Consider the following 11,631-nt stretch of genomic DNA (forward strand, 5'->3'; position numbering starts at 1 on the left):
TGAGGCCAAAATTACCTGTCGGTTCACTGGGTACGACGTTCCGGGATTCATCTGTCGTCATTTCTATGCTACTTCAGTACCTCAGTAGTTCCGCGGCACGTGGCCAGTGTGTTTTGACTGAAGAGCATTGTAAACGCAACCATTTCCGCCGTGTATTATGTGCGTGTTCGCCAGGTATAGCGAGCACGACCTATTGAGCCCAAAACAACGGCTGATGCAACTGGAGACACGGTCAAGGGAAAGTCGAGCGGTTAGCCACGAAAAACTAAAAGACGCCTGGAAACCCAAGTCTGGCGGTTGACACAGACCAGAAATGACGCTTCTCGTAGCACCAACCAATTGTAATATAAAGAGTTAAATAAATATACCTTTTCATTATCCAAATTAACCGTTACATCACAGTTTTGAACTGTGTATTCGTCTTTCTCCTAGAGAGGGAGAGCTAGGCGTTTATGAAATGATGTCAACCAGCGCCAAGTGCTGGTTTGCTACATTGTTAAATAAACGGAAGCGAAAATCATAAAAATAGAAGAAAGAAAGGTAAACAGAAAGAGATAGAGGGAGAAAATACACAAAACCAAAGTATTACAAAAAAAAACTAACGAAAATGTTTCACTGGAAATTATTATGGGTCATTGCTGTTCATCTACTCCCCTAGAGTTTCTTCTGTAAGCGAGTAGCTGCTAGAAATTTCAGCAGAGCTTTCGTAGCTTTATATCCCTCAGCAGCAGAGATCCGTGGACCAAGCAGAGTACGAATGCTTACGTCTTGTTCATTTTGTAGCCTCAGGTCTGCCTTCATTAATTCCCTTTCACCAGCTGTAGTCCGTGTATTCACACAATACATGTTCGATGTTATGGGTGACTCCGCACGAAGCACAATCAGAAGACTCAGCTCTACCGATTTTATAACGGTAGCTGTTGGTGTATGCCACAATCAGTCTCAAGCGATGTAGGACCGTCTCGGCTGCCCTTGGTAGTCCCCGAGGTGCCCGAAATCTAAGTTTGGGATCGATATTCTAAAAATAGGAATAATGATATTGAGGATTTCTCCAAAAGGAAGATGCTATTTCTTGGCCAATATCTCTAATTAAGTTATTTGCATCTGATTTAGAAAACGGGATTCACACAGTAATAGCGCTCTCATGAGCGTTTCGAGCGGCTCTGTCAGCGATAACATTTCCGGTTATACCAGAGTGACCAGGAATCCACTGTATAATAAACTGGTGCCCTTTGCATGAAGCTTGGCGAGCTGCTTCCAGAATATCCTGTGCGATTTGCAAGTTCGGGCACCATTTCTTCATAGTAGAGAGGGTGTGTAGAGCAGTTTTAGAGTCCAGAAAGATAGCCCCAAAACTAGGACTCTCGGCTCCCACGTGAGCAACAGCTGCTCGAATTGCTGCGAGTTCCGACGCTGTTGACGACGTAACGTGGCTCAACCTTGCTTGTATGCATGCGTCCAGAGACGGAATATAGGCTCCCAGGGTTGATGATGCTGACATTGTAGATCCGTTGGTGAAGACATGTCTAAATGAGGCATAAGTTCGGTTTATGCATTTCAGCACTGTCTGCGTAATCACGGGGACAGGCATTTTTTTCTTCGAAGCGATTCCCGGAATACTCGTTCTTATTTCTAAGTGAGGGTACCTCCATGGTGGATAGGTCGGAACGACCGCAGCCTCAAAAGAAGTTGGCATGTAATCCTCCAAGAGTGTGATAACTTGTGCAAAGTCAGATGATGGTATCTCTGTTACCATATTTGTGAGGTGATGCTTATATGTACGAGATTAGTGACGCAGATGGGCTCTTAACGTTTCTTGCGTTCTTAGAACGGCTGGCGAAATCGCTTGTGCTTCCGCAAGAGATCCCAAATTAGAAGTGCCTTTAGGAAGCCCTAAACATGTGCGAAAAGCTTGTGCTTGAATACTCTCGAGCTCTTTTAGAAGAGTACGTGAGATGTTACGCATAGCAGGCAGGCTGCATCGCAAAAGTCCGAGAAATAAGGCATTATAAAGGGCAAGGAGTGCGGAGACAGAGCATCGCATTTGGCTCCACTAATCATCCTGATTATATTAATGAAAGAGGAGAGCTTATTTTTTAAGGCGTTTAACATGGGGGCTCCAGGTCAGCTGCCTATCAAGAGTGACGCCTAGGAAATTGTGTTCTGTGACATATGAAATTTCCTTTCCGTCTAATTCAATTGGGTATTCTTTCGTGTGTTTGTTTGTGAATGCCATCGCTGCTGTCTTTTCCGGCGATATGTGCATACCTGCGTTAACTATTTTGTGCTACATTTGTGGGAGCCGAGAGTGAAAGACGAGGAAGAGGGCACGTGACAGGCGGTCGGCGGAGAAGTCACGAGCTGGCGCAAGACAGTGCGTTCTGACCGAGGCTAGAGCTGGCTAAGAACGTCGGAGCCGGGCTGCCTGGCCTGGCCCATGGCAAACCCCGGAGCGGTCCACCAGCGAGGTTCCAAGTCCGAACCGGTGGAAACGGCGAGCCCCGGCCATATGACCTGGGCTACGACAATCCCGGGTGGTTCCGCAGCGAGACTCGGGCAGTGATAGCCCGGAACAGCCAGCCTACGCAGCGCTGGCATGGGAAGGCCGATCGGCAGGCCTGGACACGGACTCCGACTGTGAGCTCTGACCGACGGGCGACCACAAGGGTCGGCGTGCCCGGAGTGCCGGCTCTCGACGACAGGCAATCGGGAGGTACAGTAAACCCATTTGCTGTCTTCTCGTTGTGTTATGTCACTCCCTGCGTGACGGGCGGAGCGCATACCGATCGGGCGGCGATTATTAGTAGAGGGATCTCCGTAAAAAAAAAACACACCTTGTCAGGGCTAGCGCAGCTTGCACTGTTGAGCACTCCGGCACTGCTGCGAGAGCGAGTGGCATTGTCGTGGGCGCCTACTTTCCGTGCACTCGAGCAAACTAGCTTTTACAGAGTTGGAGCACTGCGAAAGATAAGCAAGCTTTGACAACGTAGCACAAAATAGTTGACTCCGAGTATAGCCGCTTTGCATCACCTGTGCATGAGCGCCGCGAAAACCAACCTTTAATGTTTGTTTCTTTTTATTACGTTTACTAGATTTTATCATGACTACAGCAGGGCAGGTTATGGTCATCGACTCATTTTAGAGGTTACTGTATCGTTCTACCCAGAAAAAGCTTGTAAACGGGCAAAAAGCACACGATGACAACAAAAGACCTCGATTACGGCTACAGTGCAGCCATATCTACGTGAATGAGCAAGTAACAAGTTCAAACAAAAGGCTCCTGGGTTGTGCAATTGCACAAAAGAATACCGTAGGCTGAAAATTTGTCTCGCCATCTGGCGGAAAGATCTTTTCTCGTGAAGATAATCAGGATGTTGCGATCCATGTTGCTAGCATGGCGAATGTGAAAAAGAAAAAGAACAAATTAAAATCAGAAGTTTTTGAGCGAGCAGGAGCCAATTATCAGTGATGGATAAGACTCAGTATATGCTCCCTACTGTGCTCATATCTTATCTACAGCATGAACAAAAATATTATTTTACGTGTTTCTACTTAAACTGCCAGTCAGCAAGGAACAAATATGACGACCTAGAAACTTTTTTAATGAATGTAATTTTAGCTTTGACGCGATAGTGCTGTCGGAAACATGGTATAACGATGACTCGGGTGCCTTCACGTTGCGGGATTATAACAATTCTTGCCTTAATCAAAGCACGCGGTGGGGATGAGGTGTCTCTATGCATGAAAAAGCTTAAATAACTTGTGAAATATTGTCAAAATTTACATGCGAAAGTCAAGGCTAGGAAATACTAATGCTGTAACAATTGTGGTGCTATGCTACGCTTCGCTTCCTGATAAGATGACTTGATGGGGCGCGATATTGCATTTCTTTTTTGTTTTTTGTCCGTTCCTGATTGGATACGGGATCTTTATTATCTTTATTATCTTTATTATTATCTTTATTATCTTTATTATAAAAGCTGATTTGCTTTTATAATAAAGACAGATCGTTCTTACAGCAGAGAGAGAGTCTGTCTGTTCCTTCGACAGCCGTTCCGTCGTCTTACCGCCGAAAACGTAACAATGCTCCGCTAAAAAAAAAAAAAAAGAATGTCTGTGTTATATATTGGTCTCCTGATAGTAAATATATTATATTCTTAGATTTTGTCGAAGCGTTTTTGGCCTTTGTGATTGAAGGCAAATACAACGTAATATTTGGCGGACATTTTAATATTAATATGTAAGGTGATACCAGCATGAAAAGAGAAATGAATCTTATTATAAAATTCAACGGACGCCTTAACGTGATCGGTGAGCCAAAACGTATTACAGCCTCAACCCAGACTCTCATTGATTTCTTTTTTACGAACTATTATTTTATAAAGATCAAATTGGGAATTATAACGTATAAAACAAGCCACCACCTTCCTTTATTTAATTGCATAGCGGGAAAGCACAACTTAATATTTAGCGTATGAAAGACGTGCATTGTCAAATGTTTTTTTAAGATCAGGAGATCTTAACGCCTTTGAGGCGTTCATGACTTTTCGTAGCAAACTAAACGAAATATTACGCTGTCCAAAAGCAAAGAGTTTTGAGAAATATATTTTTCTCCCGGTAGTATTAGCAAAATTACTTGAAACGAAATTAATTCCGTACTGAGTCGAAATTTGCCACCGGCACCGATCCAGGGACTTCTAATGGATAGACAGCAACTAAGTGATATGTCATTAGCCAGTGAGTTCAATAGCGTTTTCGTAAATAATCAAGACAAAGTCATATCTATCACAAGTAACGCCGCCGCTATGCCTTCCACTCTTGAAAATAGACATTCAGCTTTATTAATTGCCACACATTATGCTGAGGTGATCACTAAATTTATGCAGCTGAAACTAGAAGCATCACTGACTGTGATAATATTCAAGTTCGCCCGGGTTACTGGTTGCACTTAAATTTTATATCAGTCAGTGCTGCTGCTATTTTTAGTTCGTCATTCATCTAATAGCGCCTTGCGTATCGCACATATTTGCCCACAGTCTTGAAACAAGTGTGTTTCCCAAACGTATGCAAATGGCTAAAGTGTCGGTTTTACCGTAAAGCACCCGGCAAGCACGCACCCCAAATTTCAAGAAAATCGCGAAAAAATGGGCGATGGGCACTTGTCCGGTCATTCATTTTACATATCAATGTACTGTGCATATATTTCCAGATATTACAAGTTTGGAAATGGGCACCTAGAGCGGAATGGGCGGATGCGCGGTATTCTACAAAATACAAAAAGCGGGATAAGACCTACCTCATTAACTATAAATCTATTTCACTCGTACCTGCTTTTTTCCAGGGGCATCAAATACCTACTGCATGATCCTATGTCTTTATCTTATTTATAAGCGAGACATATTCACCTTCTGATATTTAATATAATGCAAAAAGTACTGCACTGGGTCCGCGCTAGTAATTCATCTGTTATTGATATTAAAAATATTTTATAACTCTAGGAATTATATTTGTGGGGCATTTGACTTGCAACCACCATGTAGGATATATAGCGTCAAAATTTACCGGGATTGTTGAACTGGTACGATGCCATAGGTTAATACTTCCAGTAAAGCTTAAACTATTGCTTTTTAACTTCCTGTTATACTCACATCTCAGGTACTTCCATCTTGTCTGGGGCGCAACAACGGATACAAAAATAGAAACATTGCATATAGTCCAAGAGAAAATTGTACGGTACAATTGTAGTGCTACTCATGATTCCCATCCCTTGCATTTATTTCAGGAACTTGCTATTATAAACATTTTCAATATCTGTACTTGTGGGCCCAGCCACAGCTTTTTATCTTTACCGATACGAAACATTCGGAATTTAACATCCCTGTATTTATTAACCAGACATAACCATTCTTTTAAAACCCGTCAAATAGAATACTGGAAGGGGAATGTATGCAGAAAAAAAAAAGAGAATCAAAATGCTCGAATACTTACTGCCAAAAAGTCTAAATGGCCATATAGCGAACAACACTCATTTGTTTCGCACTTTTTTTCGAAATCAAAGATCTCTTACGTAAAATTTTTTCTGCCTTGTTTTTTTTTATAGCTTTTTGGAGTTTATGGGAGCCTATATAGATACATATATGTTCCGGTTGCATACAATGTTTTCAAGCGGATTTGATAGACATAAAATGTGCTGTGATTTCCAAATGTACAATTTTTATGTAAGTATAAAATAGATCTTTTGTTTCTTCTGTGTACTGTTAGATTTAACCATATATTCATTTATTTGAAATTTTTATTTGAAATTAGGTAGCGCTTGTGTTGCTTTCTTTTCAGTTTTTGATTACCACTGTCTTCAACTGTGTGTGTGTGGGGGGGGGGGGAGGGGGCGACATGGTCCCGTCAAGCTGCCGCCAGTCAGCTTTTCACTATTCCTCCCCCCCTTTATGCGAGAGAAATAAATGAATTATCACAGTCCCTTCCGCAGCTCCTCAACGCCCTCTTCACTGGCTCAGAATTCGGGTAAGACCAGAGAAGGGCATGAATGCGAACCTATGCCCGACAACTCACCGCCGTCACGTGACATGTCGCAGCCATCGCGGTGACTATATCGTGCATTACCACAGGACTGCTTTCTTCCGTGCGTCTGCGTTCCAAGAGTCGTTTTGATCCCCTCGGAGATTTTAGCCTGTCACTCAAAATGTAAACAAAACTGGCTTCCCTGGCTTTCCCTCACCGTAGGCTCCACAGTTCTTCGCGCACTCTGTTCATTCCTAAGCTGAGACCGTGCTTCTTGTTTGGCGCTTCATGCATATATACGGGATGTCCCGACCAAATATTTTATTTTCTTTTTTTTTTAGCGCAGAAATAATAATGCAATGCTGAACGCTCTTTTTTCACCCGAAAAGCGCTAGAGGTCCAAACCAGATGCCAAAGCTCCAGCTCGAACTTATATCTTATTCAAAAGTTATAAGTGATTTTGTGAAAGTTTGTGGCGTTCGCCTTCCGCCGTCCGCCGCAGGCGATCAACCAGACGACTCGTTCTTCGGGGTCAAACAGGGTTTATTACCATGACTCTGGTCCAGACTCGGGGCAACCACTGCCCTCGGCCACACGGGCCATCCCTTTTCTACCCTGTCGGCGCCGGGTGCCGCCCCCCCGCTAGTCGCCGGTTTGGCCGCCGTGTGGCGGGCCGAGCGCCCCACACCTCCCTCGAGGTCGAGAGACCTCGAGGGAGGTGTGGAGGTCGAGGTCTAAGATGGCCTCCTCGTGGGCCGGGTCGCGGAGCAGATCCGGGCGGACTTGGCGGAGGATCCGGATGGCTTCCGCGACCTCCAACGGGCGGGGGGCTGCCGGAGGTGCAGCAGGAGGTGGCGCGGCTCGGCGAGCCCAGTCCGCCGCGACGCGGGCCTGGTGCAAGGCGCCCGCCAGGTGGGTGGGGCGGTGGAGCTCCGGCACCCCGCAGACGGGGCACAGCAGGCGGCGCTCCGCCTCGTTGTATACGGCCGCGGGCTCGTGCGGGTGCCGGTCCTCCAGCGTGTTGCCCCGGAAAGGCTCGGGGACGGACTCCGGGGGCGCGCCACGCTCGGGCCGGGGCTGCTCCCTCCAGCGTAGCGCTGAGGCCCAGCCCACCGGGCGGTCCTCTACCAGCACAGTCCAAGTCGCGACGGAGGCACGCTCACGGCGCGGCGGGAAGCGTGCCGCCAATCGCCTGAAATGATAGGCGTGGCGGGAACGCTCTTGGTGGCAGTGACGATCCTGCGGAGGAAAGAGAGAACGGGCACACGAAGAAAAAGGACGAATTAACGGGTCTGGTTGTGATACGTCAAACATGTTCGGAGACACTCGCGAACAGAACAATCCCTTTGTGAAAACAAAGGGCAAACCCGCGGGAAGGAGATGGATCCTCTCCCCCCCTCTCCGCGAAGAGACGCAGCCAGCCAAAAAAAGGATATGAATAGAACAGGTGATGAGTCACCGAGGGCGTAGGTTGTACCGCCTGGGCGTAGTTCCGTGGTCCAAGGGCTGGCTGGGAGCGCGGATGTCCGGGACCTGCGGAAAAACTGCTGGCTCGCAGTAACGCTTGAGCTCAGACACGTGAATTGGGCCGTACTGCTGTGTACCATGCAGTCGTGCTAGGCGGTAGCTCAGCGGGGAAACTGTTTCCGTTATGCGAAAGGGTCCATCCCAACGGTTGGCGAGGGATGCTGCGAAGCCTTTCGACGCATCACTGAGGGGATGTGTCCGACGAAGTACCAGGTCTCCAACCTGAAAGTGGACACTGCGGCGGCCCTTGTCGTACTGGGTGGCCTGTTGAAGACGAGCGACGTCGAGGTTCTCTCGCGCTTCACGAACGGCCGACGAGAGTCGGTGATGGACGTCCTGGGCGAACTGCGCGTATGGGCGTCCATTCTGCGCAACATCTGTGTATAGAAATGAATTTTCCATTGGGAAGGTTAGCTCCTTACCAAAGTTGAGACGGGCAGGCGTGAAACCAGTGGATCGGTTGACCGTGGTGCGCGTTGCAAATGCCATCTCGTCGAGTTTGGCATCCCAGTCTTTGTGACGGGCTGTGTGGGAAATCAACATCATTTTGAGGTTGCGGTTGATCCTCTCCGTGATGTTGGCTTGCGGATGATACGGCGAAGTCAGCTTGTGCCATATTCCAAGCGCAGCGCAGGTGTCGATGAAAATCTTGCTTCGAAAGTACGAAGCACCGTCCGTGATGAGCTCTGCAGGAAAGCCGAATCTCGTGAAAACGGACAGAAGGCAGTCCCAGATGCGCTGCGAAAGAAGCTTCCGTAAGGGGAACAGTTCGACCCACTTGGTGAAGTGGTCGGTCACAACAAGTAGGTACTGATTTCCGCGAGGACTACGTGGAAACGGTCCCATGACATCACATGCGACAATCTGCCAAGGCGATTGGCTAACGACTGGCTGCATTAATCCTGGTGGTTGGCCTCCGCGAGGTTTCGCCTTCTGACACACTGGAAAACTGCGAGCATACTTCAGTACATCCTGCCTGATTCCTGGCCAAGTCGCAACACGACATAACTTATCGTAAGTCTTACTGCCGCTGCTGTGACCCGCTAATGCTGAATCATGGAAGTACCTGATGAATGATTTGCGCAGCTTCCGAGGTATCACAATCCGGAAAGGCGATCCATCGCTGTCGTCGTCTGCCTGGGGGATGTAGCGGAGAAGAAGTCCGTCCTCGCTCAGCAGGTACGAGTCGGACTCGTCGTCGCTTCCGGTGCCGCTTGCTCTTCGTGCCGCAAGCCTCTCGCACACGCGTCGACAAAGTCCATCTTCCTGCTGGGCCTTGCGGAGGTCTGCTCTGCTCACCAACGTCCCCCACCGTGACTCCGAAGTGCGGGCCACGATGTCGGTTAATCCCACCAACTTCGGTTCCGTCTCAGCGGGAGGGACCTGCAAAGGAGCCCGTGACAGTGCATCTGCCACAATATTAGTTGCTCCTTTCCTGTAGGCGATAGTGTAGTCGTACGCTTGCAGTGTCAGAGCCCATCGTGCAAGACGTCCGGCTGGATTCTGCAAATTCTTCAGCCAGGAGAGCGCTTGGTGATCCGTCTGTATCTGAAAGGAAGCGCCATCGAGATACATGTTAAACTTCTTGAGGGCGAAGATGATGGCGAGACACTCCTTTTCCGTCACGGAGTAGTTTCGCTCGGCCGCTGTCAGCGTGCGGCTAGCGAAGGCGACTGGGCGAAGAACGTTGTCGTGTTCCTGAAGGAGGACTGCGCCCAGGCCGAAGTTGCTGGCATCTGTTTGGACGACAAATTGTCGGTTGAGATCCGGCAACTTCAAAGAGGCGACGTCGGTAATTGCTTTCGAGAGCTGAAGGAAAGCGACGCGCTGATCCTCCCCCCACCGCCATTTCTCGCCTTTGCGCAAGAGCAAGGTCAGGGGGTTAGCGATCTCGGCGCAGCGAGGGATGAACTGGCGATAAAACCCAATCAATCCAAGAAACCGCTGCAAACTCTTGACGTCGTGTGGCTGCGGATACTCTGCTATTGCACGCAGCTTGTCCTCGTTGGGGCGAAGGACTCCATTGTCCACTACAAAGCCAAGGAGGTTAATTTGTGGTGAAGCGAGCTGCGCCTTGTCAGGGTGAATCGTCAGGCCGGCGTTGCGCAGGCGCTCGAGGACGATCCCAAGATGCTTCAGGTGTTCCTCGAAAGTCTGGGAAAAAATAACGATGTCATCCATGTATGCCATGGCGAATTTATATTTTGTGTCGCCGAGAACGATATCCATTAAGCGCTGGAAGCTAGCGGGTGAATTGGAAAGGCCAAAGGGGAGGCGGGTAAATTCAAACAATCCTCTGTGGCAAGTGAACGCAGTCTTTGGCACGTCCTCTGGATCAATCTCAATTTGCAAAAAACCTCGACTGCAGTCAAGAGTGGTGAACACTTTCGCGTTGCCAATCGCGTACATAACCGAGTCGATGGAAGGAAAGGGGTACGTATCTCTCACCGTCACTGCGTTGAGGCGGCGATAATCCACGCAAAGTCGTACCGAGCCGTCCTTCTTCGGAGCCAAGACGACGGGGGAGGCCCATGGACTCTGGGACTCTTGCACTGCTCCGGTATCCAGCATCTCCTGTAGTGCTGCGTCTAGTAGTGCTCGCTTGTGGACGCTGAGGGGCCTAGGGTTGCACCGCAGTGGTCGGGCGTCACCAGTCTCGATGCGGTGTAGCAACACGTCGGTCTTGCCCGGGGTTTCCGTGAACATCGTTGCGAACGGCTGCAGGATGCTCTCGAGCTGCTGCTTTTGCGAGCTGGTTGCTGGGCACGCGTTTAGGGCGTCTTGGATGACATCAGGAAGAACTGCAGCTGGCCGCGCTGTGTAGTGGGTCGGAAGGGTTGCGCCGGTGACGCAGTCTTCACGTCTGGTGAAGGGGGTCACGTGTGGCTGGTTGTCCAGCCGATACCCGCCGGCAGCAAAGTCGAGCGAAATTTTTTCGTCTGCAATGAAATCTCGGCCCAAGATAACAGGTACGGCCAATCCTGGCAGATAAAGGAAACGCTGACGCCGCGTTTTTCCGTCGAAAGAAATCCTCAGCCTTACTGCGCCTGCTGCTTTTGTTTGCGCGCCTGACGCTAACTGCAAAAGCGTGCTCGAACAACGGAGCTTAACATTTTTTGATTTGCAGAGTTCAAAAACGACGTCGCCGATAAGCGAAACTCCCGCGCCGGTATCGAACAGGGCGGCGAAAAGAACTCCGAGCAGAGAAATCGTTATCCTAGGCTCGATGCTGTGGTTCGTAGGTCGTACTCGACATACAGAAGGAAGTATTGCCGGCGACTTACATTTCCCGGGGCTGGTGGCGGCCTTGGGCGGCGAGGTCTCCGGGTTCAGCGCCGCGGGCCGCCTCGGTTTCCCTGGTCAGGCAGTTCTCGCTGCTCACGGGGCCGCCGTTGTGGGCACTGGCTGCGGAAGTGGCCACGCTGTCCGCAGTTGTAGCAGGAGTCATTCTGCCGCTGGGTTCCCACGTTGCCCCGTTCACTCCCACGTCGCCGGCTGCCTCTCGGCTCCGCCGGGTCATTCCCACGTTGCCAGCCGCCTCTCGGCTGGCGCTGGGGCCTTTCGGCCATCTGAAGATCTCGCCGAGGG

The 11,631-nt window shown here is 49.2% G+C and overlaps 1 protein-coding gene across 1 annotated transcript; it reads right to left on the minus strand.

Moving 5' to 3' along the window:
* Window positions 1-6,161: 6,161 nt before the first annotated feature.
* LOC120843102 lies at window positions 6,162-10,630 on the minus strand. The gene is made up of 3 exons (XM_040214332.1): window positions 10,492-10,630; window positions 7,225-7,755; window positions 6,162-6,254 (listed from the first exon to the last, which is right to left on the minus strand). The coding sequence occupies exons 1-3, from the start codon at window positions 10,612-10,614 to the stop codon at window positions 6,162-6,164; spliced, it is 747 nt and encodes a 248-aa protein (XP_040070266.1). The 5' UTR covers window positions 10,615-10,630.
* Between the last annotated feature and the right edge of the window lie 1,001 nt (window positions 10,631-11,631).

Source organism: Ixodes scapularis, unplaced genomic scaffold (genome assembly GCF_016920785.2).
Source record: "Ixodes scapularis isolate PalLabHiFi unplaced genomic scaffold, ASM1692078v2 PGA_scaffold0__279_contigs__length_252992795, whole genome shotgun sequence".
NCBI classification, from domain to species: domain Eukaryota; kingdom Metazoa; phylum Arthropoda; class Arachnida; order Ixodida; family Ixodidae; genus Ixodes; species Ixodes scapularis.

Coding starts and splice junctions, on each gene's coding strand:
- LOC120843102 (XM_040214332.1), bottom strand. CDS start 10,614: ATGCTGGATACCGGAGCAGTGCAAGAGTCCCAGAGTCCATGGGCCTCC. Junction 7,756..10,491: donor GCCGCCTCAACGCAGTGACG/GTGAGAGATACG, acceptor TTTCCTCCGCAG/GATCGTCACTGCCACCAAGA. Junction 6,255..7,224: donor ACCTCCACACCTCCCTCGAG/GTCTCTCGACCT, acceptor TAAATCTAACAG/TACACAGAAGAAACAAAAGA.